This window comes from Podarcis pityusensis, assembly GCF_964106645.2.
Source record: "Podarcis pityusensis genome assembly, chromosome: Z".
NCBI classification, from domain to species: Eukaryota; Metazoa; Chordata; class Lepidosauria; order Squamata; family Lacertidae; genus Podarcis; species Podarcis pityusensis.
Window position 1 is genome coordinate 33,044,992 of NC_138044.1, and position 27,692 is coordinate 33,072,683.

At 45.0% G+C, this 27,692-nt stretch overlaps 1 protein-coding gene and 1 long non-coding RNA gene across 4 annotated transcripts in view; one reads left to right on the forward strand and one right to left on the reverse strand.

Annotated features, from left to right (window-relative positions):
* BTK (Bruton tyrosine kinase) overlaps positions 1-25,628 on the forward strand; it is a 41,364-nt gene extending 15,736 nt beyond the window's left edge. For all 3 annotated transcript variants that reach the window (XM_080990153.1, XM_080990155.1, XM_080990154.1), the window contains 16 exons: positions 614-673; positions 2,711-2,792; positions 5,902-6,030; positions 8,368-8,435; positions 9,860-10,041; positions 11,854-11,916; positions 12,907-12,961; positions 15,429-15,511; positions 16,376-16,503; positions 17,977-18,051; positions 18,366-18,537; positions 19,884-20,100; positions 20,722-20,786; positions 22,495-22,613; positions 23,843-24,000; positions 25,127-25,628. In XM_080990153.1, coding sequence (XP_080846279.1) covers positions 614-673; positions 2,711-2,792; positions 5,902-6,030; positions 8,368-8,435; positions 9,860-10,041; positions 11,854-11,916; positions 12,907-12,961; positions 15,429-15,511; positions 16,376-16,503; positions 17,977-18,051; positions 18,366-18,537; positions 19,884-20,100; positions 20,722-20,786; positions 22,495-22,613; positions 23,843-24,000; positions 25,127-25,198 — 1,728 coding nt within the window. In that variant the 3' untranslated portion in view covers positions 25,199-25,628. The remainder of the gene's footprint in view (positions 1-613; positions 674-2,710; positions 2,793-5,901; positions 6,031-8,367; positions 8,436-9,859; positions 10,042-11,853; positions 11,917-12,906; positions 12,962-15,428; positions 15,512-16,375; positions 16,504-17,976; positions 18,052-18,365; positions 18,538-19,883; positions 20,101-20,721; positions 20,787-22,494; positions 22,614-23,842; positions 24,001-25,126) is intronic.
* LOC308468185 lies at positions 15,454-27,590 on the reverse strand. The gene is made up of 3 exons (XR_013981512.1): positions 27,398-27,590; positions 16,099-16,277; positions 15,454-15,525 (listed from the first exon to the last, which is right to left on the reverse strand). It is a non-coding gene; the product is annotated as an uncharacterized lncRNA (long non-coding RNA).
* Between the last annotated feature and the right edge of the window lie 102 nt (positions 27,591-27,692).

The following is a 27,692-nucleotide window of genomic DNA, read 5'->3' on the forward strand; positions in this document are numbered from 1 at the left end:
CAACCAGAGTATATTGAGAAGCAAAGCAGCTAGTAAACCTGATCTTTATTCAAGGAACTGTTGCAACAGGGTCCCCACTCACCACACGCAGACCACCCCCATAAAACATCAGGCGTACATCACAGAAGGAGGTAGTCTACAGCAGCTGAGGCGGTCTACAGCAGAAATCCTGTTTGCTAGGATACCTGATAATGGTCACTGACTGCATTACCTGGGCAGCCTGGCCATTCTTTTGTGATGGTTGATACTTTAGTTCCTGAATCCAGGTCACAGGCTCACCCTATTCATACACAAATGTGCCCTTAAGACAGGATTTGCAAGCAAAAAGACAATAGGAAGGCTTTCCCCATTTGCCTCCCTTGCTGCAGAGGAGTATTTGAGGTCATTGGGAGAGTTAAAATGGCTTTAGGATTGTTCTCTTGTACTATTTAAGACACATGGTTCATATATTTAGATATGTGTGCATTTATGAATATTTATTTTCTATATTTGAGACCTTAAAATGTAAGCAACACCCACTTCTACCTGCCCACAGTTTCCTGGACGTGAGTTTTGGTGTGTAGGGGAAACATTTCTAATGTACTAATCTCCCATCTATTTCACATGCACACAGAGAAAAGGAGAAGATCTAAGCGAGACAGACATCATAGAGAGGTTCCCCTATCCTTTCCAGGTGAGCTGTTTTTCCTGTTAGCCACCCCATCATAGACAGTTGGGTCACATGTTCCAGACTCAAGAGAATGTGTCTGTACCTGTCTTGTCTCTTAGTTTATTGCCCTTAATGACTCCCAGAATCTGTTGCTTTAGTCCTCCATCCTGCCCCATGGTCAAGCCACAGGTACAGCTAAAACATTATCAGGTACATTTATACAAAAAAAAAAAAAAGCGAAAGAATTTGTTGGCAGGATGGTTTCAGCTCAAAATGCCTTTAAACAGGGCTACTCTGGACTTAAGGGACGCGGGTGGTGCTGTGGGTTAAACCACTGAGCCTAGGACTTGCCAATCAGAAGGTTGGCGGTTCGAATCCCCATGACGGGGTGAGCTCCCGTTGCTCGGTCCCTGCTCCTGCCAACCTAGTAGTTCAAAAGCACGTCAAAGTGCAAGTAGATAAATAGGTACCGCTCCGGCGGGAAGGTAAACAGCATTTCCGTGCGCTGCTCTGGTTCGCCAGAAGCGGCTTTGTCATGCTGGCCACATGACCCGGAAACTGTATGCCAGCTCCCTCGGCCAATAAAGCGAGATGAGCGCCGCAACCCCAGAGTCGGCCACGACTGGACCTAATGGTCAGGGGTCCCTTTACTTTTACCTTACTCTGGACTTAATAGTCTTACAGTGACGGACCTACATTTCTGGGGCCCTGAATGTTGAACTGTCGCAAGGCGCTCCTTCACAACCAGCAGCGAGGTCTGGATAACTGCTGTTATCTTCTTCAATGGGGTTGTTCCACGACAGATCACCACACCTGTACAACATCTGTGCTACTGATGGTCAAGCTTAGGAATGTTGAAATATATACAGTGGTACCTCTAGATGCGAACGGGATCGTAGGAGCCCCGTTCGCATCTAGAGGTAAACGTAACTAGCGACGGTGTGTCTGCGCACGCATGCGTTGCTTTTTGCCACTTCTGCGCATGCGCGTGACATAATTTTGAGCGTCTGCGCATGCGCAGGGGGCGAAACCCAGAAGTAACGCGCTCCGTTATTTCTGGGTTGCCGAGGATCGCAGCTCGAACGTGCTCAACTCGAAGCATATTTAACCCAAGGTATGACTGTACAACAAAAAATGAATAGGTTGAGTCGTGCCGCTCAAACTGGGTCTAGTGGACCAAAAAATTTTAAGCCATGTGGACCAAAGTCACTTCTGGGGCTCATCCAGGATTTGGGCCCTGAAGCTTAAGCGTCATAGTCTTATGCTCCTCCTCCCCTGGCTAAAACTGCACACACACCATGTATTTAAAGAACACAGCCCAAGTGTCCTGAGAACTACTGTATAGTTTGCCAAGGGTTTGGGGAACTAGTTCTGTAAGGGGTAAACCACAGTCCTTAGGAATTTTTTGTGTGTGGGGGGAGTCAAATGCTTTAAATGTGTGGTGTGTGCATGCAGACTTTCAGACTGTTGGTCTTTGTAGTCCAGTACTGTCAGTTTCGGTTTCTCTGTTTCTCATTTACCTGGTTTTAAATCCAATTCTCCATGTTGCCACAGCAATTTGCATTTTAAAAAATCCTTTCGAATATTTGCCATTTCAGTGAGAATTCCTCCTAAGATACATTTTTGACTGAAATTTTGATTAAAACATTTTTGTGTGTGCGTGCACAAAAATGCATTTTTGTATCTTATTTTCATGACAGTATGGATTTTGTTTGTATTTTCTCCTTATGAATTTTTTTTGGTATGCACTGTTTGGTTGGATAACTCCATCAAAAATTTCTGAAGAATGCAACTTTCAAAGAACAATTGCGTTTCAGTTATTCTATTGGTTTACCAAGCATGAATCACATCATTTCTCTTTACATTCAAATAAAATCCTATTTCTTTCTCCTATCCCTTCTTTCAATAAGTAGTAAACCAGCCATGGTACATTTAAGAATCCCCTGCAATTATTGGTCTCTTGGACATCTGCCGCAGACCCCCATCTTGATGTGACACTTATTGTCTGTGTACAATGTGTTTGTGGCTCTCATCTGTGCTGCTCTGACTCTGTCCCACTAGGTAGTGTATGATGAAGGGCCCCTCTACGTCTTCTCTCCAACAGAGGAGTTGAGGAGCCGCTGGATTCACCAGTTGAAAAATGGTAAGTCTCTCTCTCTAGTAGTTAAAATCTAGATATTTTAAATAGGAACAATATTTTGCAGGAAGGATTCAGGTGGAAAATTAGATTTGCACACTTGAATTAAAGCAATCCGTTGCCCTTTTGCAACAAAGCCACTTAAAAGCATACACACACAGCTGACTTTTTGCTCTTAGGAAAGTGATAGTGAAGCACCCTGAAAAACATGAGAAGAATGAATATTAACAAGAAGGCATATAAATGCCCTGTAAGCAAATCAGGATGAATTCCAGATGAATGCTCACTGTTGTATTACTTCCCTGCAGACAAATCAGAATGAATGGCCTGTAACAGGGTTTCCAGCTGTTTCTGGACTACAATTCCCATCATCCCTGACCACTGGTCCTGCTAGCTAGGGATGATGGAAGTTGTATTCCAAAAACAGCTGGAGACACAAGTTTAGGAAACCCCAGACATAGTCTAACCTCTGTGTACGCTATGTGGAAGCAAATATGGATAAATGTTTAATAAACAGGTCATCTAGAGAAGCAGTAGCCTGGGGAGAAATTGTTCGTTGCATGGATGACAACCTGATTACAAGTAAAGTCATTATTGCATGCTTCCTTCCAATAATCTTATTTAACTAAGGTTCACACAGGTTCCTCGTTCTGGGGTGCCTTTATAACGCAAAAAACAATAGATTCCTTTCTCCAACAACCCTGGCAGTCTTACCTTTTAAAAATTTGTCTCACCAGATATATATCAACATGTCAAGCTTTTACACAGTAAGGCCACAACTAATAATAATAATAATAATAATAATAATAATATATTTATTTATTTATTCCCTGCCCATCTGACTGGGTTTCCCCAGCCACTCTGGGCGGCTTCCAGCAGAATATTAAAATATAATGATTCATCCAGTATTAAAAGCTTCCCTAAACAAGGCTGCCTTCGGATGTCTTCTAAAAGTCAGATAGTTGTTTATTTCCTTGACATCTGATGGGAGCGCGTTCCACAGGGCAGGTGCCACTACTGAGAAGGCCCTCTGCCTGGTTCCCTGTAACTTCACTTCTCGCAGTGAGGGAACCACCAGAAGGCCCTTGGCACTGGACCTCAATGTCTGGGCAGAACAATGGGGGTGGAGACGCTCCTTCAGGTATACTGGGCCGAGGCCGTTTAGGGCTTTAAAGAATAGCACCAACACTTTGAATTCTGCTCAGAAACATACTGAGGGCCAATGTAGGTCTTTCAGGACCGGTGTTATGTGGTTTTGGCAGCCACTCCCAGTCACCAGTCTAGCTGCCGCATTCTGGATTAGTTGTAGTTTCCGGGTCACCTTCAAAGGTAGCCCCACGTAGAGCGCATTGCAGTAGTCCAAGCGGGAGATAACCAGAGCATGCACCACCCTGGTGAGACAGCGTACCAGGTGGAGCTGGTAGACAGCCGCCCTGGACACAGAATTAACCTGTGCCTCCATGGACAGTTGTGAGTCCAAAATGACTCCCAGGCTGCGCACCTGGTCCTTCAGGGGCACAGTTACCCCATTCAGGACCAGGGAATCCCCCCACCCGCCTCCTGTCCCCCAGAAACGGTACTTCTGTCTTGTCAGGATTCAACCTCAATCACATTTAACTTGTGCACGTTCCTCTTTACAATCTTGGCAAAAAGAAATTTAAAAGGAGGTGGAAAGTGGGCAGGCATCTGGGGGGGTGGGACACACACACACTTTTGCAATCCTACCTACCACTGCACCCAATGTGCTTTGACTATATGTGACTTGGCTTTAGGCATGATCCCCAGAACATAACCACTTTGTAAGTTGCAGACTTACTGTACTGGTTTCTATTTATTTTACATTGCTTTGAGTTTACATGGTTTCTCTCAGATAATCCTGAGAAAGGAGCTAGCTGTTCGTTGGACTAGGATCTGGGAGGCCAGGTTTCAGATCCCTACTTAGCCATGAAGCTCTCTGGTGTGCTTGGGCCAGTCACTGCCTCCCAACCTAACCTGCCTCACAGGGTTATTGTGATAATAAAATTGGGAGAGTGGATGCGTGTGTGTGTGTGTGTGTCATATATGCCACGTTGTCCTCCTTGGGTGAATGGTGGGTTTTTTAATGTAATACTTAGGAAAGTCCATTATCAAGATGTCTCCACCTTTATAGGTTAAAGGTAAAGGGTAAAGGCACCCCTGACCATTAGGTCCAGTCGTGACCGATTCTGGGGTTGCGGCGCTCACCTCGCTTTATTGGCCGAAGGAGCTGGCGTACAGCTTCCGGGTCACGTGGCCAGCATGACTAAGCTGCTTCTGGTGAACCAGAGCAGCGCACGGAAATGCCGTTTACCTTCCCACTTGAGCAGTACCTATTTATCTACTTGTACTTTGACGTGCTTTTGAACTGCTAGGTTGGCAGGAGCAGGGACCGAGCAACGGGAGCTCACCCCGTCACGGGGATTCTAACTGCCGACCTTCTGATCGGCAAGTCCTAGGCTCTGTGGTTTAACCCACAGCGCCACCCGAGTCCCCTTTATAGGTTAGGTAGGTGGTAAAGCCTTGACCAGGGCTGGCACAAAGATTGAGGGTGCCCTGACAAAAATTCCCTCTAGGACTCGCCCAGCACTGTCCTGACGCCCCCCAAAATAAGCTTACAAAGGGGCAGAGAGGTGAGTGGTGGGGATTGGCGATGTGTATCAGGCCATGCCAGGGATGGGTGCATGTTTTTAATGTGCCATAAGACTCTTCCTCTTCAGGCCAAGATTAAGCAAATGGACCATTTGAGGAGATTAACATTGCTTGCTTCTGTTTAACCTGATTGACCGCATTTGAATCATCATATATTGGTTTACTAAAGCGTGATGTGAATGTACCCTTTTTTTTTGCCCACGTATGCAATCCCTTCACTTCCTCCTTCACCTAAGCTGGCAAACAAGCCAGGAAGTTCTCGTTGACAGTTGTTTCCTGTTTCATCCGAATTGGGAAACTATGGCTAGCAGCTCTGGAGAAAGCTAAGATATTGAACCAACTTCAAACCGAGTTTCAATATCCTGGTTTTTTTATTTTGTTTTCTGAAACTGTTTACCATCACTCAAACAAGATCAGAAACTATAGTAACCCTTCCTTCCTGCTGCAGTGATCTGCTACAACGCCAACCTGGTGCAGAAATATCATCCCTGCTTCTGGACTGACGGACAATACCTCTGCTGCTCCCAGACAGCTAAACTGGCCATGGGCTGCCAGATTCTGGGAGGCAAGAGTAGAAGTAAGAATTTACTTTGGCTATTTTTTAAACTTATCTTTCCTTGTGGTTTGTATATGTTAGTACACTTCATCTTTGCTTAAAGCCAGGAGGAGGAACCTGTTGCACTCCAGATATTTGTACTACAACTCCCCTCATTCCTGACCACTAACCATTCTGGCTGGGGCTGATGGGAGCTGGAGTCCACAACCTTGTTTTTTTTTGGGGGGGGGGCAGGCACAGGTTCTCCAGTCCTGATGGAAATAACAGAAACCTCCACCTCACCTCTGCTTTATTTGTGACCGGGACCGACACATATTTAAGATACCTATGCCTGCTTTGTCATGTCTAGTTCTGCATATTTGGCCTAGTTTCAGAGCATAGAACCAGAAAGCTGGCTTGAAATGCAGGTGCTCCTAATCATCTCGTGGGGGTCTAAAGCATTCCTGAAAACAGATAATCAGATGTAATAACAGAAGAGTTCTGGGTCATTTGACCAAAGATCCACCTAGCTTCCAACAGATACCAAGTGGAGTAGACGGTAGCATAGGAAGTTGCCTATTGCTCCATCTACCTCAGTGCAGTGCACACTGACTGGCAGCAGCTGACAGGGTTTTGGCAGTAGTCTTTCCCAGCCCTACTTGATGGGCTGCTGTGAGAGTGGAGTGCTGGACTAGGTGGACCTTTGGCCTGATTCACCAAGGCTCTCCTGAGGTCTAAATCTTAAAGCAGCCACCAGCCTGAGGGTTGAACCCGAGCTCTTCTGCAGGCAGAGCAGATGCTTCACTGCTGAGCTAGCAGGAAGTTGTTGCCACCCATCATGCCTTGCTTGTGGCATGATGTTGATGACGGTGATGATGAACAACAATGATAGCAACAACATGGTCTCTAGTAATCAGAGGTGTGTTACCTCTGAATCACCTCTGGTATGTGAAAGGAGCATAGAAAGCTTCCTTCCTTGTCCACTTTGCCTGATTAGCCTCTAAACCTATTTCAGACTTCTCCTTCCAGATGTTTTGGGCCACATAAGCCCCAGCTGGTTGATTCAGAATATTTGGAGACCGGGAAGGCGGTTCAGCTCAGGCTGGTGGCAACTTGTCAGTAGAGGATTTTTCTCACCTGCTCTAAAGAGCAACCTCCCTAACAAAGCAAGGCCTTGTAACCCTTTCAGCTGGAGTGCTCTCCCCTGCCCTGCTATAGTAGTTCACTACTTTCAAAGAGTGCCGTGTGCGAGTTTGAGGAAGGCACTCTTTACTTGTGAATAGGGATTTGCCAGAGGTTGAGGACTTCCAGCCTGCAGTTCAGTCTCAGCCCACCAGGGGGTGCAATTTAGCCTGCGAAGCCTTTTCTCCTAAACCACACCACATGTCAATCAGGTGATTGGACTGCCCACCTACCAGTCTCCAAGCATCAGATGATTGAGTTGGTTCATGGGGTGGGGAAATAAATATATGGCCTGCCAGACTGAAAAGATTCCCCAGATTTGGGACAGACAGAATATCCTCAGTCTGTCCTGTCTTATTTTCGCCGGCACTCTTTTATAGTTCCATTCCATCCTATTTCATGATGATTTTTGGAAATAGTGCATGAAAAATTATTATTTAAATTGTACTCTTTTTATAAGCATTATTGTCTGCATCCCCCCTCCCACAAATGCTATTTTTCAGGGCTTTTTCAGTGCACTTTCATCATCATCATCATCATCATCAATTTATAATTTATACTCTGCCCATCTGACTGGGTTTCCCTAGCCACTCTGGGTGGCTCCCATCAGAATTAACGATAATAATAATAATAATAATAATAATAATAGCAATAAAACATCAGACATTAAAAACTTCCCTGAACTTCCCTTCAGATGTCTTCTAAAAGTCAGATAGTTGTTTATTTCCTTGGCATCTGATGGGAGCACGTCCCACAGGGCGGGTGCCACTACTGAGAAGGCCCTCTGCCTGGTTCCCTGTAACTTGGCTTCTCGCAGTGAGGGAACCACCAGAAGGCCCTTGGCGCTGGACCTCAGTGTCTGGGCAGAATGATGGGGATGGAGATGCTCCTTCAGGTATACAGGACCGCGGCCATTTAGGGCTTTAAAGGTCAGCACCAACACTTTGAATTGTGCTTGGAAACATACTGGGAGCCAATGTAGGTCTTTCAGGACCGGTGTTATGTGGTCTCGGCAGCCACTCCCAGTCTAGCTGCCAGAGATCATTGACCAGCGCAACCAAGGCAGTTTCACATAAAATACACATTTTATACGCATTTTAACTGTAAAAGATGTGGTTTTGGGTGCGTGATGAAGAATTTTTCTCTCTATTCCTACTGGAGATGCACTTAAAATGCCCTGCTTTCCTCTAATTGAAGGTTTCAGAAGTGGCCGTTGTCTTCTCAAGCCTGACAAGCCTCTACCACCAACTCCAGAGGAGAACAAGGTATGAGCAGCCAGGATTTGCAATTTTTGTGGTGGGTGGGTTGCACCTTGGGGCAGAGACAGGATTAGGGCAGGGGTGAGGAACCTTCAGCCCATGGACCAATCCTAGCCTTCCAACTGGCCTATTTTGGCCCATGAAGCCATTTCCCTCAAACCACACTAACTTTTTATCACTTGTGACATCATCTGATGGGCAGGAGGGTGGGATTCATTTCTGCCTTGGTTGCACATGCCTGTTCTTATACCCAAAGCAGCAGGATTTCGCTGTTCCTTCACCCACTCATCAGCTGACCAGTACGGCAAGGTGGGGGGAGTTAAATCCTACTGAGAACAGACATACCCAGCCAAAGCAAAGGACCAGGCAGCGAGGCCTTCTTGGTAGTGGCACCCACCCTGTGGAATGCCCTCCCATCTGATTTCAAGGAGATAAGTAACTATGCAACCTTTAGAAGACATCTGAAAGCACCCCAGGAATGGGAAGTTTCTAATGTTTAATGTTTTATTGTGTTTTTGTAGTGTTGGAAGTCACCCAGAGTGGCTGGGACAACCTAACCAGATGGGTGGGGTACTATTATTATTATAATAATTATTGTAATTATTATTATTAAAGCAAGCAGCTCTTTTTTTTGCAGGCAAGAGGGTCTCCTCCTGCTTGCAGCCATGCTTACACATTGCAGGCTTTTCTTCTTCCTCCCCACCACCTGATAGGGAGCGGAAAAACAAGGCTTTGCCAATCCTCTACTTGGTTGTTGTGCTCACCTGTCAGAGTTGGCCCGCCAGAAAGGTTCTCCACCACTGTATTAGGGGTGGGCAGCATAGTGCTGTTGAACTCCCAACTCCCATCAACCACAGGCAGAATGCCCATTAGCCAAGGGTGATGGGAGTTGTAGTCCAGCAACATCTCTCTGTGTGTGTTTCACAAGTTCCTTCCACCTGTTTTTTTTTAAAAAGTTTATTTATTTTCATTTGTAACAATTAAACATTTCAACAAAGAAAATGAAACAATTCTTACATATCAATCTTCGACTTCCCAGACTTCCCTCCTCCTTTTTCTGCGGTTGCATGAATTTATTTTCTTTCTTTTCCCCTGCATATCCCAATTAACTATATTCTTTTTTTCTCATCTAATTCATATATGTTTTAGAAACTGCATGTTTTTACAACAATCCTGCTAATGTCTTGTTTGCAACATATCTGTAAATATTCAATAAACCATTTCCATTCCTTACTAAAAAAAGTTTATTGTCTTGATTTCTTATTCTTCTGGTAAGTTTTGCCGTTTCTGCATAGTCCATTCGTTTCCGTAACCATTCTTCTCTCGTTGGGACTTCTTTCCATCAAGTTCCCTCTACTTGTGATAGGTGCTGAAAGGGGTATCCTGAAAGTCTCATTCTTTTCTTATTTCCTCTCTGAACACTGGCAAAGATGATCAAGAAGCAGTTGCCCCCTGAACCGGTGCCTGGTGGCCAGTCTAGGACAAGGAAAGTCGTGGCTCTCTATGACTATCTCCCAATGACTGAACAGGACCTGGAGCTGCAAAAGGGCAAAGAGTACATTGTCCTGGAGGAGAGCAATGAGTCCTGGTGGAGAGCACAAGACCAGAACGGGTAAGAGACCCAACACAGACAGTAGGGGAGAGAACAGTGCAAGGCCACTGCCAGGAGCCCACCCTCCGCTTGCATACCCCCTGTAGATTTAGTTATCATTTAAAGGTGAACCTCACTAATTCACATTTTCCGGGGTGGGGTGGGAACATATGAGAACGGAGTTGGCTGTCCTTCGAAATGTGCACTTCTCATAATTTTGCTGTGCAGATTTGCAGCCAAGTAATACGCGGTGGCGCTGTGGGTTAAACCACAGAGCCTAGGACTTGCCAATCAGAAGGTCGGTGGTTCGAATCCCTGCGACGGGGTGAGCTTCCGTTGCTCGGTCCCTGCTCCTGCCAACCTAGCAGTTTGAAAGCACGTCAAGTGCAAGTAGATAAATAGGTACCGCTCCGGCGGGAAGGTAAACGGCGTTTCCGTGCGCTGCTCTGGTTCGCCAGAAGCAGCTTAGTCATGCTGGCCACATGACCTGGAAGCTGTACGCCGGCTCCCTCGGCCAATAAAGCGAGATGAGCGCCACAACCCCAGAGTCAGCCACGACTGGACCTAATGGTCAGGGGTCCCTTTACTTTTACTTTAATACGTGCAAGAATGCACTTACTGGGATAAAGTGTGCATAAACATGTATTTATTAGTGAAGACAGCACACAAGGATGCATTATTCTGGGAGAAATTGCTTTGCAAAAAATGTACTCGTAGGGAAAATTCAATACAAAACATGTGTATGTTAGGAGAAAATGTATGGTGCTTGTCATGGACTGGTTGGGTGCAGAGGAATGTCCTGAGAGGAAATAGCTGAGGAACCCCCAAGGGAAGAAGGCTCAGAGCCCGGAGAGTGGTGGTAGGACAACCATGAGTGGTCAGAAGGAGAAACCTGGGAGGAGGTGGTGTCGGAAGTTGGAGAGGTAACAAGCCTTATTGAGCAGGGAGAGTCTGTGGCAGAGAGAAGTCCAGAATCAGAAGCTGGAGCAGGAGGATGGGAAGAGGGAGATCAAGAAGCAGAGATTAGTCAGGCTGGTCACAGGTGTTTCTCTCTCCAGATGTGACAAGCTCCCCTCTCTCCTGGTCTCCCAGAACTAGGTGAGGCGTGAAGAGAGGAGAGGAGAGGTTGGCTGCCATAGGTGCAGTCTTTGGTTGTTTGGGGAAAGCCCTGGAGAGGAGGGGACAGGCGGCTGGGAGGAGTTGGGGACTTTCAGTCTTGGCAACTGATTTTCATGGAAGACCACCAGGAATTAGCTGCTCTTCTCATTAGGCCTGGCCCTCAACAACCAACAACAACAATTTATTATTTCTACCCCACCCATCTGGCTGGGTTTCCCCAGCCACTCTGGGTGGCTTTCAAAAGAACATTAAAAACAGAATAAAACTTGAAACGTTAAAAACTTCCCTAAACAGGGCTGCCTTTTAGATGCCATCTAGTCTTCTAAAAATCAGATAGTTGTTTATTTCCTTGACATCTGATGGGAGGGCGTCCCACAGGGCGGGCGCCACTACCGAGAAGGCCCTCTGCCTGTTCCCTGTAACCTCACTTCTTGCAGAGAGGGAACTGCCAGAAGGCCCTCGGAACTGGACCTCAGTGTCTGGGCTGAACGATGGGAGTGGAGACGCTCCTTCAGGTATACTGGGCCGAGTCTGTGGAGATCGTGTTTTTGCTAATAAAGAGCTGGACTTTCAGCCAAGCCAAAGCATTTGAGCCTGGGACCTTCTGCATGCAAAGTCAGCGCCCTTCCATTGAGCTACAGCCCTTTCCTCTTGGGTTCCTGTCAGTTGCATAGGGAGTGGCTCATGGTGTTCTTGTTTTCTTTCACCCTACAGGAAAGAAGGCTACATTCCCAGCAACTACGTCACAGAAACAAAAGATTCTCTGGAGATGTACGAGTGAGTTTCCTTGTAACTGTGGGCCTGAGGGCAGAAGTTAAATGTTATGAGAAAAACATAAGAATATCTGTCCCTTTGTATTTGTAATAAGATACATTCTGGAGTGTGGAATGGGGGTAGTGATGAGGGGGAAAATGTGTTTGGCGAACCCACCAAATCTACAAATCGAGAACCAAGCAACAGGTCTCCTTCAAAATTCACACTTCTCCAAATTTTATTATGCCATTCTTCAACCAAAGAATGCGTACTAAAATTGTGTATAATCATGAAAAGCTCATGCAGACATAGTGGATAATACACAAAAATGCATTCAATTGGGGTGGGGGGAACAACTTGCAAAATATTTATCCTAGGCAGAATTGCATATAATAGGAGATAAGCACCCAAACATACACAGGAATTTTTTGCAGAGTGTTTTTTTTAAAAAAAATCACAAATAAATGCAGAAATGGGGCAAACCAAATTTCTGATTAGAAAAAATAGAACAGGAGAAACCAGAATTGACAATGTTGTCTATTCCTCTGTAGTGTTTCATAGTGCTTAGTAGAGAACCGGTGGCTGGGAAGGGGAGGGCCCTGTCATTTCTGCCTTCTGAGTCTTTTTTGCAAATGCCTCCCATGACAACCCATTTTTCATCACACACCCCCACACCCCTGCTAACAGGCCAGGGAAAGCAGAAATATGGCAAAGGGGGAACTGGCGTCAAGGGAGAATTGATTTCATGGGGGAGAATCAATGGGTGCAGGAGTGGTTAAGCATCCGTCTCATTTTCCTGACAGCTCATCCCTTACAAAATACTTCCATTGCCCCCAGATTTGCAACCTTGGAGAACACACATTTGCCAAGGTACCTAGTAATCTGCCCTGATTGGGTGGGAAATGTTTGAGCTTTATGTTAACATTTCACCCCAAATGTAGAGGTTCACCACCTCCCACCTCCAAGCCCTCTTCTTTGCAGTTCCTCCCTGGTTAATATTATGTCATGTTTCAGGTGGTATTTGAAAAACATAACTAGAAGGCAAGCAGAGGAACTGCTGAAGCAAGAGGTGAGTGTATAAGTACTTCCTTTCTTCTTTCCTTCCTCTTTCACTGTGAGAGTTAAATTATAAAGTTAGCAGATAATATTAAAAATGCCCAAACGTATATCTGCCTATATACATAAAAATGTAAGGCAGTCATCATGCTGCAGTTCCCATGGGCACGCCAACTTCCAGTGCAACAACAGAATGTCTGGATGGCAGGTGAGCAAACAATGTGGATGGCAGGTGGCCCAGGGGAGCTGTTTTACTGAGTGAGGGAAGCACTTCAGAGAGTGACGTCCTCTTCTCCATTGAACACGGCTGTTGAGAGGTGTAACAGAGCAGGCAAGGTACTTCAGAGAGTAGTCTGGCAATCAGCTCTGTGCAGTGCCTCTGTTAAACAGTTCACCTGGGTTGCCTGCCATCCAGGCTACTTGTTGCTCACCTGCTTGCCATTCTGTTGTCATGCCGGCTGTAGACCAGAGCCCATGGTGAGTGTATGCAAAGCATGAGAAGGGCTGATAATAAGTGCTGGAAATGCAAAGAGTGCGAGGGAACGTTCTTCCACCTCTGGTGGACTTGCCCTAAAGTGAAGGCGTTCTGGGAAACGATTTATAATGAACTGAAAAAGGTATTTAAATATACCTTCACTAAGAAACCAGAGGCTTTCCTTTTGGGTATTGTCGGCCAAGGGGTGGCAAAGAAGGACCAGACATTCTTTATGTATGCAACAACAGCAGCAAGGATACTTCTCGCAAAACATTGGAAAACTCAAGATCTACCCACACTGGAAGAATGGCAGATACAACTGATAGATTACATGGAACTGGCTGAAATGACCGGCAGAATCCGTGACCTGGGAGAAGAGAGGATTGAGGAGGACTGGAAGAAATTTAAGAACTATTTACAAAAGTATTGTAACTTGAGTGAATGCTAAACAAGACGCTAGATCAAAATAACTGAGCACCACTAAATTTAGAAGCTTTTAAGAAAATAAGTAAGACTGTGAAATTTAGCTCCTTCTGAGAATTATAAGATTATGAAATATAGAAGGGATATAAGAGTTTTAAATAAGAAGATAAATTGCTGACAAAACGTTATAACGATGAAAGTGGGAGCGGGAGATGTGAGGAAGTCCAAAGAAAATGTGAAAATATGTTAAGATCAATGTTACATTGTTTATTATGTTTATTTTTACTGTAAAACTTAATAAATTGCTATTAAAAAAAAAAAAAAACAAAGCATGAGAAGGGGGGGGGGACAGCTACTAATACCCACTTCCTCCAAAAAAGTAAAAGAAGAAGAAAACCCCGGGGGGGGGGGATTGTTATGCCTTTTATATCAATCAGTAATGGGTCCAGGGGGTTGGACCTTTCCATTCTAATTTTCCATCTGTGTTACCTTTCATGTAGGCATCTGGGGGTGGGGGGAAATGAGCAACAGGGATCTTTCCAAAATATGTGGTTCCACACTCAGGGGCTTTTGAACACACTTCAGTGTCTTTTTGCCAAAACATGTTAAGCCCTCACTTTTGTTTAGGTTAAAGGTAAAGGTAAGGGGACCCCTGACCATTAGGTCCAGTCGTGACCGACTCTGGGGTTGCGGTGCTCATCTCGCTTTATAGGCCGAGGGAGCCGGCATACAGCTTCCGGGTCATGTGGCCAGTATGACTAAGCTGCTTCTGGTGAACCAGAGCAGCGCACGGAAATGCCGTTTACCTTCCCGCCTATTTATCTACTTGCACTTTGACATGCTTTCAAACTGCTAGGTTGGCAGGAGCAGGGACTGAGCAACGGGAGCTCACCCCCGTCGCGGGGATTTGAACTGCTGACCTTCTGCTTGGCAAGTCCTAGGCTCTGTGGTTTAACCCACAGCGCCACCCGCGTCCCTTGTTTAGGTTACATAGCTGCTTTTCTACCACCCTAATCAAAATGGCAAGCTGTCTGTGAGTCTTTATCAAAAGCAGCAAAAACTGTACACAAAAGATTAAGCAGATTCTGCAGGAGAGACTGCTCTGTTGCCTTTATAAAACATACCCTAGCATATGGAAGTGATGCATATGTAGGTCTAGCAATACCCAGATTTTAACGCCCTCTTCCATTACCTATGGCTTCAGTGATGGGGGAGGCCCTTTACAGAGTATTTTGTCAAATTGCTATTGAAGTGCTTCTGCTGACCCTCTTTTAAAAGGGGTTGGGGCAAGCTGTGGGGGGCGGGGATTTGCAAATGGGAATTTTGGCCAAGCTGTGAGGGGATAGATGAGGAGGTGGGAGAGTTGTAAATGAAGGGAGGGCAAAGACTGAAGTTACATTGGTAGGTTCAAAACACTAGATATCACTTCTTCAGGGTCAAGGACATGCAGGTCCCTGAACCTGCTGCAGTTCGCACTAGGCACATGGTGCTTCTTGCAGCTTATTTCAAAGATTGCTCCTCCTTCCCCACCCCCCCACCCCCCCATGAAATGTTAATGATGTCACCTGCTTCCAAATTTCAGGGCAAAGATGGTGGCTTCATTGTCCGAGACTCCATCAGCAATACAGGAAAATATACAGTCTCCGTGTTTGGCAAGTCATCTGGGTAAGTGTGGCCTGCTGATGTGGGAACAAGATGACCACACATTACACTAGTCCTCAGTAAAAACCTCAACAGTAGAACAGATATGAGGATGAGCCCCAGGTGGAGGATAGCATCTGTTCTAGCTTCCTCCTGCTGCAACCCGCTAGTTGCTTGTGGCCCTCCTCTTCCCTCTGCCTGGCCCCTGATACCCCCCTGCACCTTCACAACAATAGATGAAGAGGAGAGAGAGAGATAATGAATGGGGTGCATGCTTGTGTCTATGAGTACCTGTCGGAGGTATGGGTGTAATTATATGGGGGATGTGGGGTTTGTGTGCATGAGGAAGATGGAATGGATGGATGGATAATGAAACGGAGAAGAAGGGAGAAAAAGGGGTGTCCCTACACACTTTGAGCTTTGACCCTGCCTAGCACTTGACTCCTGGGGCAATGTGCCCTTTGACTCAATGGATGCTGGTTCATTAGCACACTTGGGAATACTGCCCCACCCCACCCCAGTCTCATATTTTGCAACTTTCCTCAGAAAATAGGGACATTCTGTTCAAGTCTGTACCTGACCTGCTCTCATCTGCCTACCTTATTACTTACAACCAGTCAAAGTGTGGCTTTGCTTGTCATTGGCTCTGGCTCCACATATAGCTGCCACCGCTTTGGCTTCAGAAAAGGCTGCTCAGCCCTGTGCTGCCTTGCTCATCCCTTCCATCCTTCTCATGTTATTGCTCTTAACTTGTTGTGCAGCAATGGTTGAAATCCATCAATGGCATTTCCTGGAATTATCGGTTTTCCTTTAGTCACACCTTAGGAGTCATGAACTCCAGAATTCATCGTTACCCTACTGGTCACTAATCCACAATTGATTTCACAGGGACCCCCAGGGGATGATCCGCCATTACGTTGTGTGCTCCACACCCCAGAACCAGTATTTCCTGGCAGAGAAGCACCTCTTCAACACCATCCCAGAGCTGATCAACTACCACCAACATAATGCAGCAGGTGAGGAATGAAAAGGCTGAGGCACAAAGAGACTTGCCGACTTTTACGATGGAGATGGGAGTGGGGGAAGGGGAGGGATAAATGCCAACAGCTTGATAAAGGCAAAGAAGGTCAACAACGTATTTTAATTTATTACCCATCCTTTGCCCTAAGATCCCAGGGCAGGTCAAAACAATTTAAAATGCAGTTTAAAACTGTTTAAAAACTTACAATTAAAAAATGCAAACACAAAAAATAGTGTGGCTCTTGAAAATAAATGTTCACAGAGTATAAAGAGGTAGAAAGAGCTCCTACCCCTCAGAGGTTCCTTCCAACATTTGACTGAAATCTGCTCCACTGCAATTTGCACCTGTTGTGTCTTTTCCTGTCCTCTCAAGCAACAAGTTTCTTCCATCATCAGTTATTTGAAGACAGTTATCATGCTTCCCCTTCATCTTCTATTCTCCAAATGAAACATGCCCAACTCTTTCAACCATTCCCCTTTGGGCTTGGTTTCCAGATATCTCCTCATCCAAGTCACTGACCTCTGGATATACTCCATTCTGCCAATGCCTGCATACACACCATACATTTAAAGCACATGACTTCTCTCAAAGAATCCTGAGAACTGTAGTTTGTTAAGGGGACTAGCAAGTATGGCTTCATACAGACTATACTTTCAAAGCACATTCATAGGACATGCTTTCCCTCAGATACCTCTCGACAAGGTAGTTTACCCCTCACAGATATATAATTCCCAGCAACCTTTAGCAAATCACAGCACCTAGAACTCTTTGGTGGGAGGGTTGTGCTTTAAAGGTAAAGTATGTGCATAACTTGTAGCTGCACAAGGAGTAAACTATAGTTCTCATGATTCTTTGAGGGAAGCAATGTGTTTTAAATGTATGGGGGTGTGCGCAGCCAGTGTCCTTAAAATGTGGTACTCAGATCTTGATACCATATTCCTGATGTGGCCTGATCAGCACAGGATAGAACCAAGCTATTACTTCTCATGTATTGCACACTATGCTTCTGTTTACACAGCCTAAGATTGCATTAGCATAACTTACACAAGCTGCACAATTTGGGCTTGTCATCTTGATGCTGAATTCGGATATCTTTAGCATAGAATATATACAGCTCTGTTTATAATATACAGTCATACCTCTTGTTATGCTCGGTTCAGGTTATGTCTTTTCAGGTTGTGTCCCGTGGCAACCCGGAAGTACCAGAAAGGGTTACCTCTGGGTTTTGCCCCTCGCGCATGCGCAGACACGCAAAATGACATCATGCGCATGCGCAGAAGCGGTGAATCGCAACCCACGTGTGTGCGGATGTGGGTTGCGTTCCTTTCAGGTTGCGAACAGGGCTCCGGAACGGATCCCGTTCGCAACCAGAGGTACCACTGTACATGGTAATACAATTTATATTGCTTTGCATCTATATTATTATGAATGCACTTCTTCAAAATATAATTGTTTTGATGCACCCTAGGGCTTATTTCCAGACTGAAGTACCCTGTGTCATCGCATCAGAGAACTGCTCCTTCCACGGCAGGACTTGGATATGGTAATATTTGAATGCTCTTCATTTGGGATGTTGCGCCTTCACCTTTACTGTCTTTCTGTTGCTCCCCTGCAGTGAAAGTGGGCTTGGGATAGGTGAACCAAACAGCTGTTCTTGCTACTTTCCCCTCTGTATCAGCAGTGGGAAATGTGTTTCCCTCTGGATGTTGTTTGACTACATTTCCCAGCATCCCTGACCTTTAGCCATTCTGACTAGGACTGATGGGAGCTGGAGTCCACAAGTTGCCCAGCCCAGTTCTAAGAATCCTTCTTCCCACAATGATTCACACCTCACACTGTGCTTTGTGTTGATTCTAGGGGCATGGGAGATTGATCCAAAGGACCTAACATTCCTCAAGGAGCTGGGGACAGGGCAATTTGGGGTGGTGAAGCACGGGAAATGGAGAGGCCAGCATGATGTAGCAGTGAAGATGATCAAAGAAGGCTCCATGTCAGAGGATGCATTCATCGAAGAAGCCAAAGTCATGATGTGAGTAGCAAAGAACTTTATATTTGTCTCTTTGTCTGTCTCTCTTTTTCTGGATAGATTCTTATTTCTGGGATAGGGATGCGGTACATTGAGAACACTGGACTACAAGTCCCTGGGGTGGTGGAAGATAGAGCTCAGTAACATCTGCAAGGCCACAGTTTCCCCATCCCTGCTTAACTGATCATACCAAGAATTAAGAGCACGTCTATTTTTTGAGCAGTCTTTCTGGTTTGCTACCACAAAGATTGCACAGAGGTTTGGATATATTTGGTAAATTGAGCATCAAGTCTGGTTTGTTTGTGGGGTAGTTATAAGTCAATAATCATTCATCCTGATTTCCCTGTGCAGTGGTTTTGCATCTTCCCTGTCATTCCACACTTTTGGGTACATTTCACCGTCACTTTCTTAAATTGCAAAATGTCTTTCTTTTAGTAAGGAGGATTTGTTGCTTTAGGATGAAAGAGGACTTTTATGCATTTTTAACTTTGCAAACTGAAAAGTCCTTGTACTGTATGTGCTTGAAGCCCTCCCACAGAATACTGACAGTCTGAAGGTACCCTAAATCTGCTGTCTTCTGCATGAAAAACATGTGCTGAGAGACTGAAAGGGAACCAAAGGAGCATTTAGCCCACCTCCTCCTGTCAAATCTCCCATTTATTGGTTCCTCCACAGGCACAGCTATTACAGCCAGAGTCATCACCCCAAATGACTCAAATCAAAAGACACAAAGATATCCAGTCTTTTTGAAAACCACAAGGATACAGAACCTGTGCTCCTCTAGATGTTACTGGACTTCAGCTCCCATCAGCCCAAGCCAGCATGGCCAGTGGCCAAGGATAATGGGAACTATAGTCTGCCAACATCTGGAGGGCAACAGGTTCCCCATCCTGGAAATAGCAGAACATGGTTGTTGGTTTTTTTAGCATTTACTTGTGCTCTTGTGGAGAATAATAATAATAATGGAAAATGGAAAGGTCCATAGCCCAGTGACAGAATATTTGCTTTCATGGCAGAATACCCCCATGGCAACTCCCAAGTAGAGCTAACAGAGACACCTGTCTCAAATTATCTAGAGCCACTGCCAGTCTTCATAGAGAATTCTGAGGTATAAATGGACCAATAATGATTTTTCTTCCCCTAGAGTACTGTGGAGAATCTCAAGAGGCAGCTCTCCATTCTGCCACCAAGTTACTGGGAATCACAAGTGGGAAGAGTGCTGTTGTACTCAAATCCTGCTTTTAGGGCTTCCCAGAGACATCCTGTTGGTCAGGGTGCTGGACTAGATGAGCCTTTGGCCCAATCCAGCAAGCCTCTTCTTATGTTCTTATGATGTTTTCTCACTCCAGGAACCTCTCACACGAGAAGCTAGTGCAGCTGTTTGGAGTCTGCACGAAGGAGAGGCCAATACTGATCGTCACCGAGTACCTCTCCAAAGGTTGCCTCTTGACTTACCTGCGGGACACTCGGCGGTCCCTCCAGGGCACGGAGCTTCTAGAGATGTGCAAGGATGTCTGCGAGGCCATGGGGTACCTGGAATCCAAGCAGTTCCTGCACAGAGACCTGGTAGGTGATTGCTTTTCAACTGCTCCATATACCCCTGCCATCTGAAGTAAATTGGGGTGGTGTGCCTAATAGGGAGAGGACCTCCTTGTTAGTAGCACCCTGGCTATGGAATAACTTCCCCAGAGAAGAGCACCTGCTTGTTGCTTGAGCTCTTTTCCTCACATTTTGAACTGAATGTATTATTTTTTTTAGAAAAATCTGGCCTCTCAGTGCTGTGAACCAAGTCTTATTTTATCTTCTCCGCTGCTGATTGGAAAAGTGGAACATAGGAAACTTCATTTTACCCACTCAGACCACTGGCCTATGCAGCTCTATGTTATCTACACTGATTGGCAGCTGCTCTCCAGTGTTTCAGGTGGGGGGCATGCCCTGCCCTACCTGGAGGTGCTGGGGACTGATCCTGAGACCTTCCGCATACAAAGCAGATGCTCTACCACTGAGCAATGGCCCTAGGTTTTGTGCTTTTTCTCTGCTAGAAAGGAGGTCTTCCTGCTGCATTTTGTTTTCTTATTGCATTTGTAATAACTGTATTTTGTAAGTTACTGTTGTGTTTTATTCCTGCTCTGGTAGCCACCCAGCTAAAGTATGTTGAAACCATATTCTCTTTTATCTCTGCCACAGGCTGCTCGCAACTGTTTGATCAGTGAACAAGGTGTTGTCAAAGTCTCGGATTTTGGCCTCTCCAGGTCAGTTTGTGTGCATAGGCGTGTGTAGGAAGCTGAGGTTGCTTAGCTTTTTCTCTGTTTAACTTTGTATATGCCTTTTTTCTTATTCCCTTTCTCATTATGACTGTCATTCTATTGTTCCTCCTCAGCCTCTTTGTTTGCATCCTTCACTGCAGCTGCCATTTCGGACTACCTCTTTTTTATTTTAGGTTTGTTACCTGATTAAACAACTCTTAGTCGGTTATTATTATTTAAGACATAAAGTGCTTAACATTTCCTAAGCATGGCACATATATTAAAATAGAATACAGCCCTGCTCAGAGGCCCACAATCTGACATGATACAAAGGAAAAATAAATGAGGAGGGAAGAGGAAAGCTAGCACTGGAGCTGCTGCTCCTTCTCCGGACAATGGTGGGAGGGAAGGCAGGCTGGTTTCTTGCCAGCCATGATGTTCTTATGGAGAAGCAGGAGGTGCCCACCTAGCTCATAAGAGCCTTAGTTGTTTAAGTGCACAAACTTGCATATGAGAAGACACAACAGTTCTAATGGTTTTGACAGAAAGCACAGAGATGTCTTTTCAAGGAAGCAATTGGCGTGGTTTGCAGTGCAATCTTATTAACTCAGAAGCTGCATTTGAGTTTAGTAGAGCTTACTCCTAGGCAAGTGTATAGCAGGGAAGGTCAATCCTTTTCAACCCAAAGGTCACATTTCCTACTGGTCTCCTAGCCACAGAAGTCAAGTTTCTTTTCCCCCCCAAAGTGGATGTGTTGTACCAGAGTGACAGAGCACTTCTGTTATGCAAACTTAAATTTCCTTTATATGAGTGAATGTCTCCAACAACATACTGATAATCCGAAGGCAACCTTTTCTGCTTAAGAGAGTCTTGGGGGAAGGCACTGTTGGGTTGAAATAACGACAGATGAGTAGCAAGTGTCATGTGAGAGGCATCTCTCGAGCAAGCCCCGAGGAGTCTCTTTTATTGAATATTACAACATTGCCACAGGTGCGCTCGTTGCTAATTGGTTGACACAAATACAAAGCAACTTGTTGCTGATTGGTTAACACAAGTACAAAGCAAAGGTTACATATAGGCATTAATCACCAATAGATTAAAGGCTGGGAAAGGGAGCACAGAACTAGACAGGCATGAAACCTCCTAATTAAATTATAACTAGTGATTGATATAGCAAGACTAAAACAATTACTAATGATTGATCATAACATGAAAGAACATAATAATCGCGTTCTGTAGATGTGGTCAACTATGCATTAAGAACAGGTCAGAGTATAATGTTTTCATGAACTTAATATGAACTGAACATCCTAGGGAGATGAGGGAATGTCTTGGTATTTAGAACGGGTTGTGCAGCATGTGCAGAAGGAAAGCTTAGAAGCAAGACTTCCCATCATGCCACAGTCATGTGCAGAAGCAGAGCTTCCCTTCAAGGCACTTTAAAAGGATAGGATAATGATCGACTGATGGGAACACATATAATTTCCATGCAAACAAATCAGGATGAATGCGCATTCTTGTATAACCTTCCTGCAAAGAAGTAAGAATGGATGTGCATTGCTCAGTAAAGAGCAAACATTCTTTAATCTCCACAGAAGCTTTGTGCACACAAATTGGAATGAATGTTCATCTTGAGGAGCTTTTAGGCTTTTAGGAAGCACAAGATCCTGTAAGGCAACATATAAATTAGCACAACCAAAATCTGTCTACACAGGTACGTCTTGGATGATGACTACATTAGCTCCATGGGATCCAAATTTCCAGTCCGGTGGTCCCCTCCAGAGGTTCTTTTGTACAGCAAGTTCAGCAGCAAATCAGACATTTGGGCTTTTGGTAAGCTGAAATTGTGTACCACTGATGTAGAACCTGGAATAGCCAGAGGATGAACTTTCTATGGCAGTAGATTTAAGGACAGGCAAATGAACGGAACCCTACCTGCAATAGGGAAGGCATTAAGAACACTGTGCTGCTGATGTGATTTGCAGGCCCCAGAATACAGTGGTGTCCCGCAAGACGAATGCCTCGCAAGACGGAAAACCCGCTAGACGAAAGGGTTTTCCGTTTTGGAGGTGCTTCGCAAAACGAATTTCCTATGTGCTTGCTTCGCAAGACGAAAATGTCTTGCGAGTTCCTGCAGGGTTTCCCCCCCCCCCCTTTTTCCCAAGCTGCTAAACCGCTTATCAGCTGATGGCTAAGCCGCTTATCAGCTGATCTTTAAGCCGCTTAACAGCTGATGCTAAGCCGCTTATCAGCTGATCTTTAAGCTGCTTAACAGCTGATGCTAAGCCGCTTATCAGCTGATCTTTAAGCCGCTTAACAGCTGATGCTAAGCCGCTTATCAGCTGATCTTTAAGCCGCTTAACAGCTGATACTAAGCTTATCAGCTAATACTGTAGCGCTAAGCGCTAAACCTCTAATGGGCTTGCTTCGCAAGACGAAAAAATCCGCAAGACGAAGAGACTCGCGGAACGGATTCTTTTCGTCTTGCGAGGCACCACTGTAGATGTGAGGGCTAGGCCTTTAAGAACTCACAGTAAATCCTAGGGATAGGGAACAGTGTTCATAGGGCTTTGGGGTATATTTAATATACATACATTGCCATAGGTAAAGGTAAAGGGATCCCTGACCATTAGGTCCAGTCGTGACTGACTCTGGGTTTGCGGCGCTCATCTCGCTTTATTGGCCGAGGGAGCCGGTGTACAGCTTCCGAGTCATGTGGCCAGCATGACTAAGCCGCTTCTGGCGAACCAAAGCAGAGCACGGAAACGCCGTTTACTTTCCCGCCGGAGTGGTACCTATTTATCTACTTGCACTTTGACGAGCTTTCAAACTGCTAGGTGGGCAGGAATACATTGCCATATCTGACTATAAATACAAAACAAGGAGACACTGGAGCTTAAACAGTAGAGACTTAAGAGGTGCTAAAGGACTGTAATCAATCCTCCATTTTTTTGCCATGGCCCATTAGGAGGCAGCATCCATGTAGAACACAGAGGTCACCCCAAGATAAGGGGTTGAGCCAGTGATTCCAAGTCCCATTATGGTGCTTTCCTGACTGACAGGTGTCCTGATGTGGGAGATTTACACCTTGGGGAAGATGCCCTACGAGAGGTTTAGCAACAGCGAGACCACTGAGCATGTGACCAAAGGGCTGCGTCTCTATCGCCCCCAGCTGGCCTCTGAGAGAGTCTATGCCATCATGTACAGCTGTTGGCACGAGGTAAGGCTTCCCGTAAACTGCCCCGGTTGCTTGCTTATTTATTAGCAATACTTGCATGTCACCCAGTAATGAAGTTCTCTCTTTTTACCATAAATCAGGAACTGCAAATGGTAAAATGCAGTAAGTCGTTATTGCCAGACCCTGGGACTGCTGGAGGATTGGTGGCTCCTCTTGGCAATCTGCGTGGTGCGTGCAGAGTCACAAGTCCCTCCTCGTCCCCAGGATCTGGGCAACTGAGCCTCCTGCCTGGCTTGCCAAACTGTTATAAAAAAACCTGCTCCCTTTCCCTTATGAGGCATTCTGGAGCCCATATAGAGTCCTTAAGTGGGTTCCCTATTGGTAGGAGAAAATAACAGAGGCCAACCAGAGTATATTGAGAAGCAAAGTGGCTAGTAAGCCTGATCTTTATTCAAGGAACTGTTGCAACGGGGTCCCCACTCACCACACGCAGACCACCACCCCCTAAAACATCAGACAGAAGGAAGTAGTCTACAGCAGCTGAGGCGGTCTACAGCAGAAATCCTGTTTGCTAGGATACCTAATAATGGTCACTGACTGCATTACCTTGGCAGCCTGGCCATTCTTTTGTGATGGTTGATACTTTAGTTCCTAAATCCAGGCCACAGGCTCACCCTATTCATACACAAATGTGCCCTTAAGACAGGATTTGCAAGCAAAAAGACAACAGGAAGGCTTTCTCCCTTTGCCTCCCTTACTGCAGAGGAATATCTGAAGTCATTGGGAGAGTCAAAATGGCTTCAGGATTGCTCTCCTGTACTACTTCAGACACATGGTTCATATATTTAGCTATGTGTGCATTTATGAAGACTTATTCTATATTAAAGTTCTTATAGCACAGGGGTGGAGTTTTGTTGCTTGAAATACAGCAGGTTTCATTGCTTTTGCTGTTGTTAGATGAGCATCCTTATAAATTTTGGTTTTATTGTATTTTTGTTCTATTTGTTTTTAAATAACTGACAAGCTTTTGGTATTTTATATGAATTGCTTGGATACATTTTTGTAGAAAGCAATGGATAAATGTAATAAATAATAGTACATTAATGTCTCTTAAGTAAACAACCTTATTGGTATAAGCTTTCCCCTCTTTTCTGTTCTTTTGCTCCAGAAAGCAGACGAGCGTCCCACCTTCCAAGTCCTTCTGAACCTCATTTTGGATTTAGCAAATGAAGACCCCTGAACTGCCATCATCCAATCGCTCTTTTACTACTGCTTATTTTTGTATGTTCGCTCCAGAATTTCTAGATGGACAATGAATGGGTGGATCTACATCATGACAAAAGTAACTGGATCTATCAGACAATACCAGATTATTTTTGTCTGCCTCGCGTGTAATAACTGGCTTGTATCTGAATTCACTGAAGTGCTAAAGAAGATCTAACTTATGGCAGCAAGTGCTGGTTGGGTACTGTTTTCCTCTTCAGCAGAGTAAATCCCTTTTAATGCAGTATCATGGTTCCCTACCTGTAACTTGAAATGGCATTATGGGATTCAAATAATTTTTCAAGGATGATGTAATTGTTTGGAAACTTGTTTTGCTATGATGAAATAACAATTACAAGAAATAATATGAAAATGAAATATATAAAAGGGAAATATACCCAATTGTTTATCATATTTCCTAGATACTTCTACCACCCCATCTTGCTACCCTTTCCAGTCACCCATTCCTCTGCCATGTGCTTTGAATGGCTAAAGATGCAAATTTATTTATTTAGGTTAACATTTTGTTAAAAAGGTTGAATTTACAATTGCGCTCATGCACTCACACATTCCCCATCCCATAAATTAGATTTGGTATGCTGATAATAAACTGAATAAACGTGAATAAACTGAAGCTCCACGCCAGGATAATAAAGGAACTGGTTTTTTAGAAACAAAATAAAAAAAATCCTTCCAGTAGCACCTTAGAAACCAACTAAGTTTGTAATTGGTATGAGCTTTTGTGTGCATGCATACTTCTTCAGATACTTAAAGGTATCTGATGAAATGTGAATGCACACGAAAGCTTACACCAGAACAAACTTAGTTGATCTCTAAAGTACTACTGGACAATTTTATAATTTATTTCGACTGCATCAACACAGCTACTTACCTGAATTTAGGACATTAGTGAGGGGAGGTGTGTGGCCCTCCAGATGTTCTAATTAAATTATTAATACTAATTGTCAATCAGAATTTGGTATCAAATTGATATGCAGGAGGGACAAAGCAATGTGTAAGACTTCTGGTAAGATCAGTCACAGAAAATCAGCGTAATGTTAATGATTTTTATGCAAGAAAACACTACACAGTGAAGCTCTACACAGGAAGGAAAAGGATGTCATAGGATGTGTTGTGGACTGAGCCTCTTTTTCCTCATGGGACAGATACTATGCCCACAGTGTGTGTGTTGCAGGACGTGTGGGGGAAGGCTGAGTGGTTTACAACAGCCATTCAACATATTTGAGAGTGATGACAGAGAAGAATGGGAAGGGTTGGAGGTAGTAGCTTAAAACATCAATGTAATGTAGCTCACTTCTCCCCGCATTGCACGGAGCAGAGATGAGGTTGAGAGAGAGAGGCTTACATCTCCCACATTGCAGGATGCCAGGTGTGTGTTGAGGGTCAGAGCCAGAATTAATGGGTGCCCTGAAGGCCATTATCTCTGCATTGCAGTGCAGTGCAGTGGGGGCAGCGGGTGTTTTGTGACATCTCTGCTGCAAACAGCTGCAGACAAGACATCTTGGGTTATGAATTCACTCCATTCGCAGAGATCTCCAATAATGCTCTTTAGGATATAAATTAAAAAATTTGTCCAATAGCACCTTTGTTGTTGTTTAGTCATTTAGTCGTGTCCGACTCTTTGTGTCCCCATGGACCAGAGCACGCCAGGCACTCCTGTCTTCCACTGCCTCCCGCAGTTTGGCCAGACTCATGCTAGTAGCTTCGAGAACACTGTCCAACCATCTCGTCCTCTGTCCTCCCCTTCTCCTTGTGCCCTCCATCTTTCCCAACATCAGAGTCTTTTCCAGGGAGTCTTCTCTTCTCATGAGGTGGCCAAAGTATTGGAGTCTCAGCTTCAGGATTCGTCCTTCCAGTGAGCACTCAGGGCTGATTTCCTTAAGAATGGATGCGTTTGATCTTCTTGCAGTCCATGGGACTCTCAAGAGTCTCCTCCAGCACCATAACCCAAAAGCATCAATTCTTCGGCGATCAGCCTTCTTTATGGTCCAGCTCTCACTTGTTCTGGGTATAAGCTTTTGTGTGCATGCACACTTCATCATGCACACGAAAGCTTACACCCAGAACAAACTTTGTTGGTCTCTAAGGTGCTACTGGACAATTTTTTAATTTTTAAAATTTATTTCGACTGCGTCAGACCAACACGGCTACCTACCTGAATTTAGGACATTAGTGAGGGGAGGTGCGTGGCCCTCCAGATGTTCTAATTACATTATTAATGCTAATTGCAATAACCCTATACGCATTTTCCTGGGAGCTGCATCCTGTCTCTTCCTTCTGAGTAGGCGCGCGTGAAGCCGAGCTGCAGAACCCACCGGGTTCTTCTTGCCCGATGGCAACTCTACACGCCCCCCCATGCCGTAGCTCTATGGCCTCTCGCGCGCGCACAGCTCCGCCCACCGCCGGAAAGAGGAAGCGCACTCGCGGATGAAGCTTTACTCGCGCGGTGC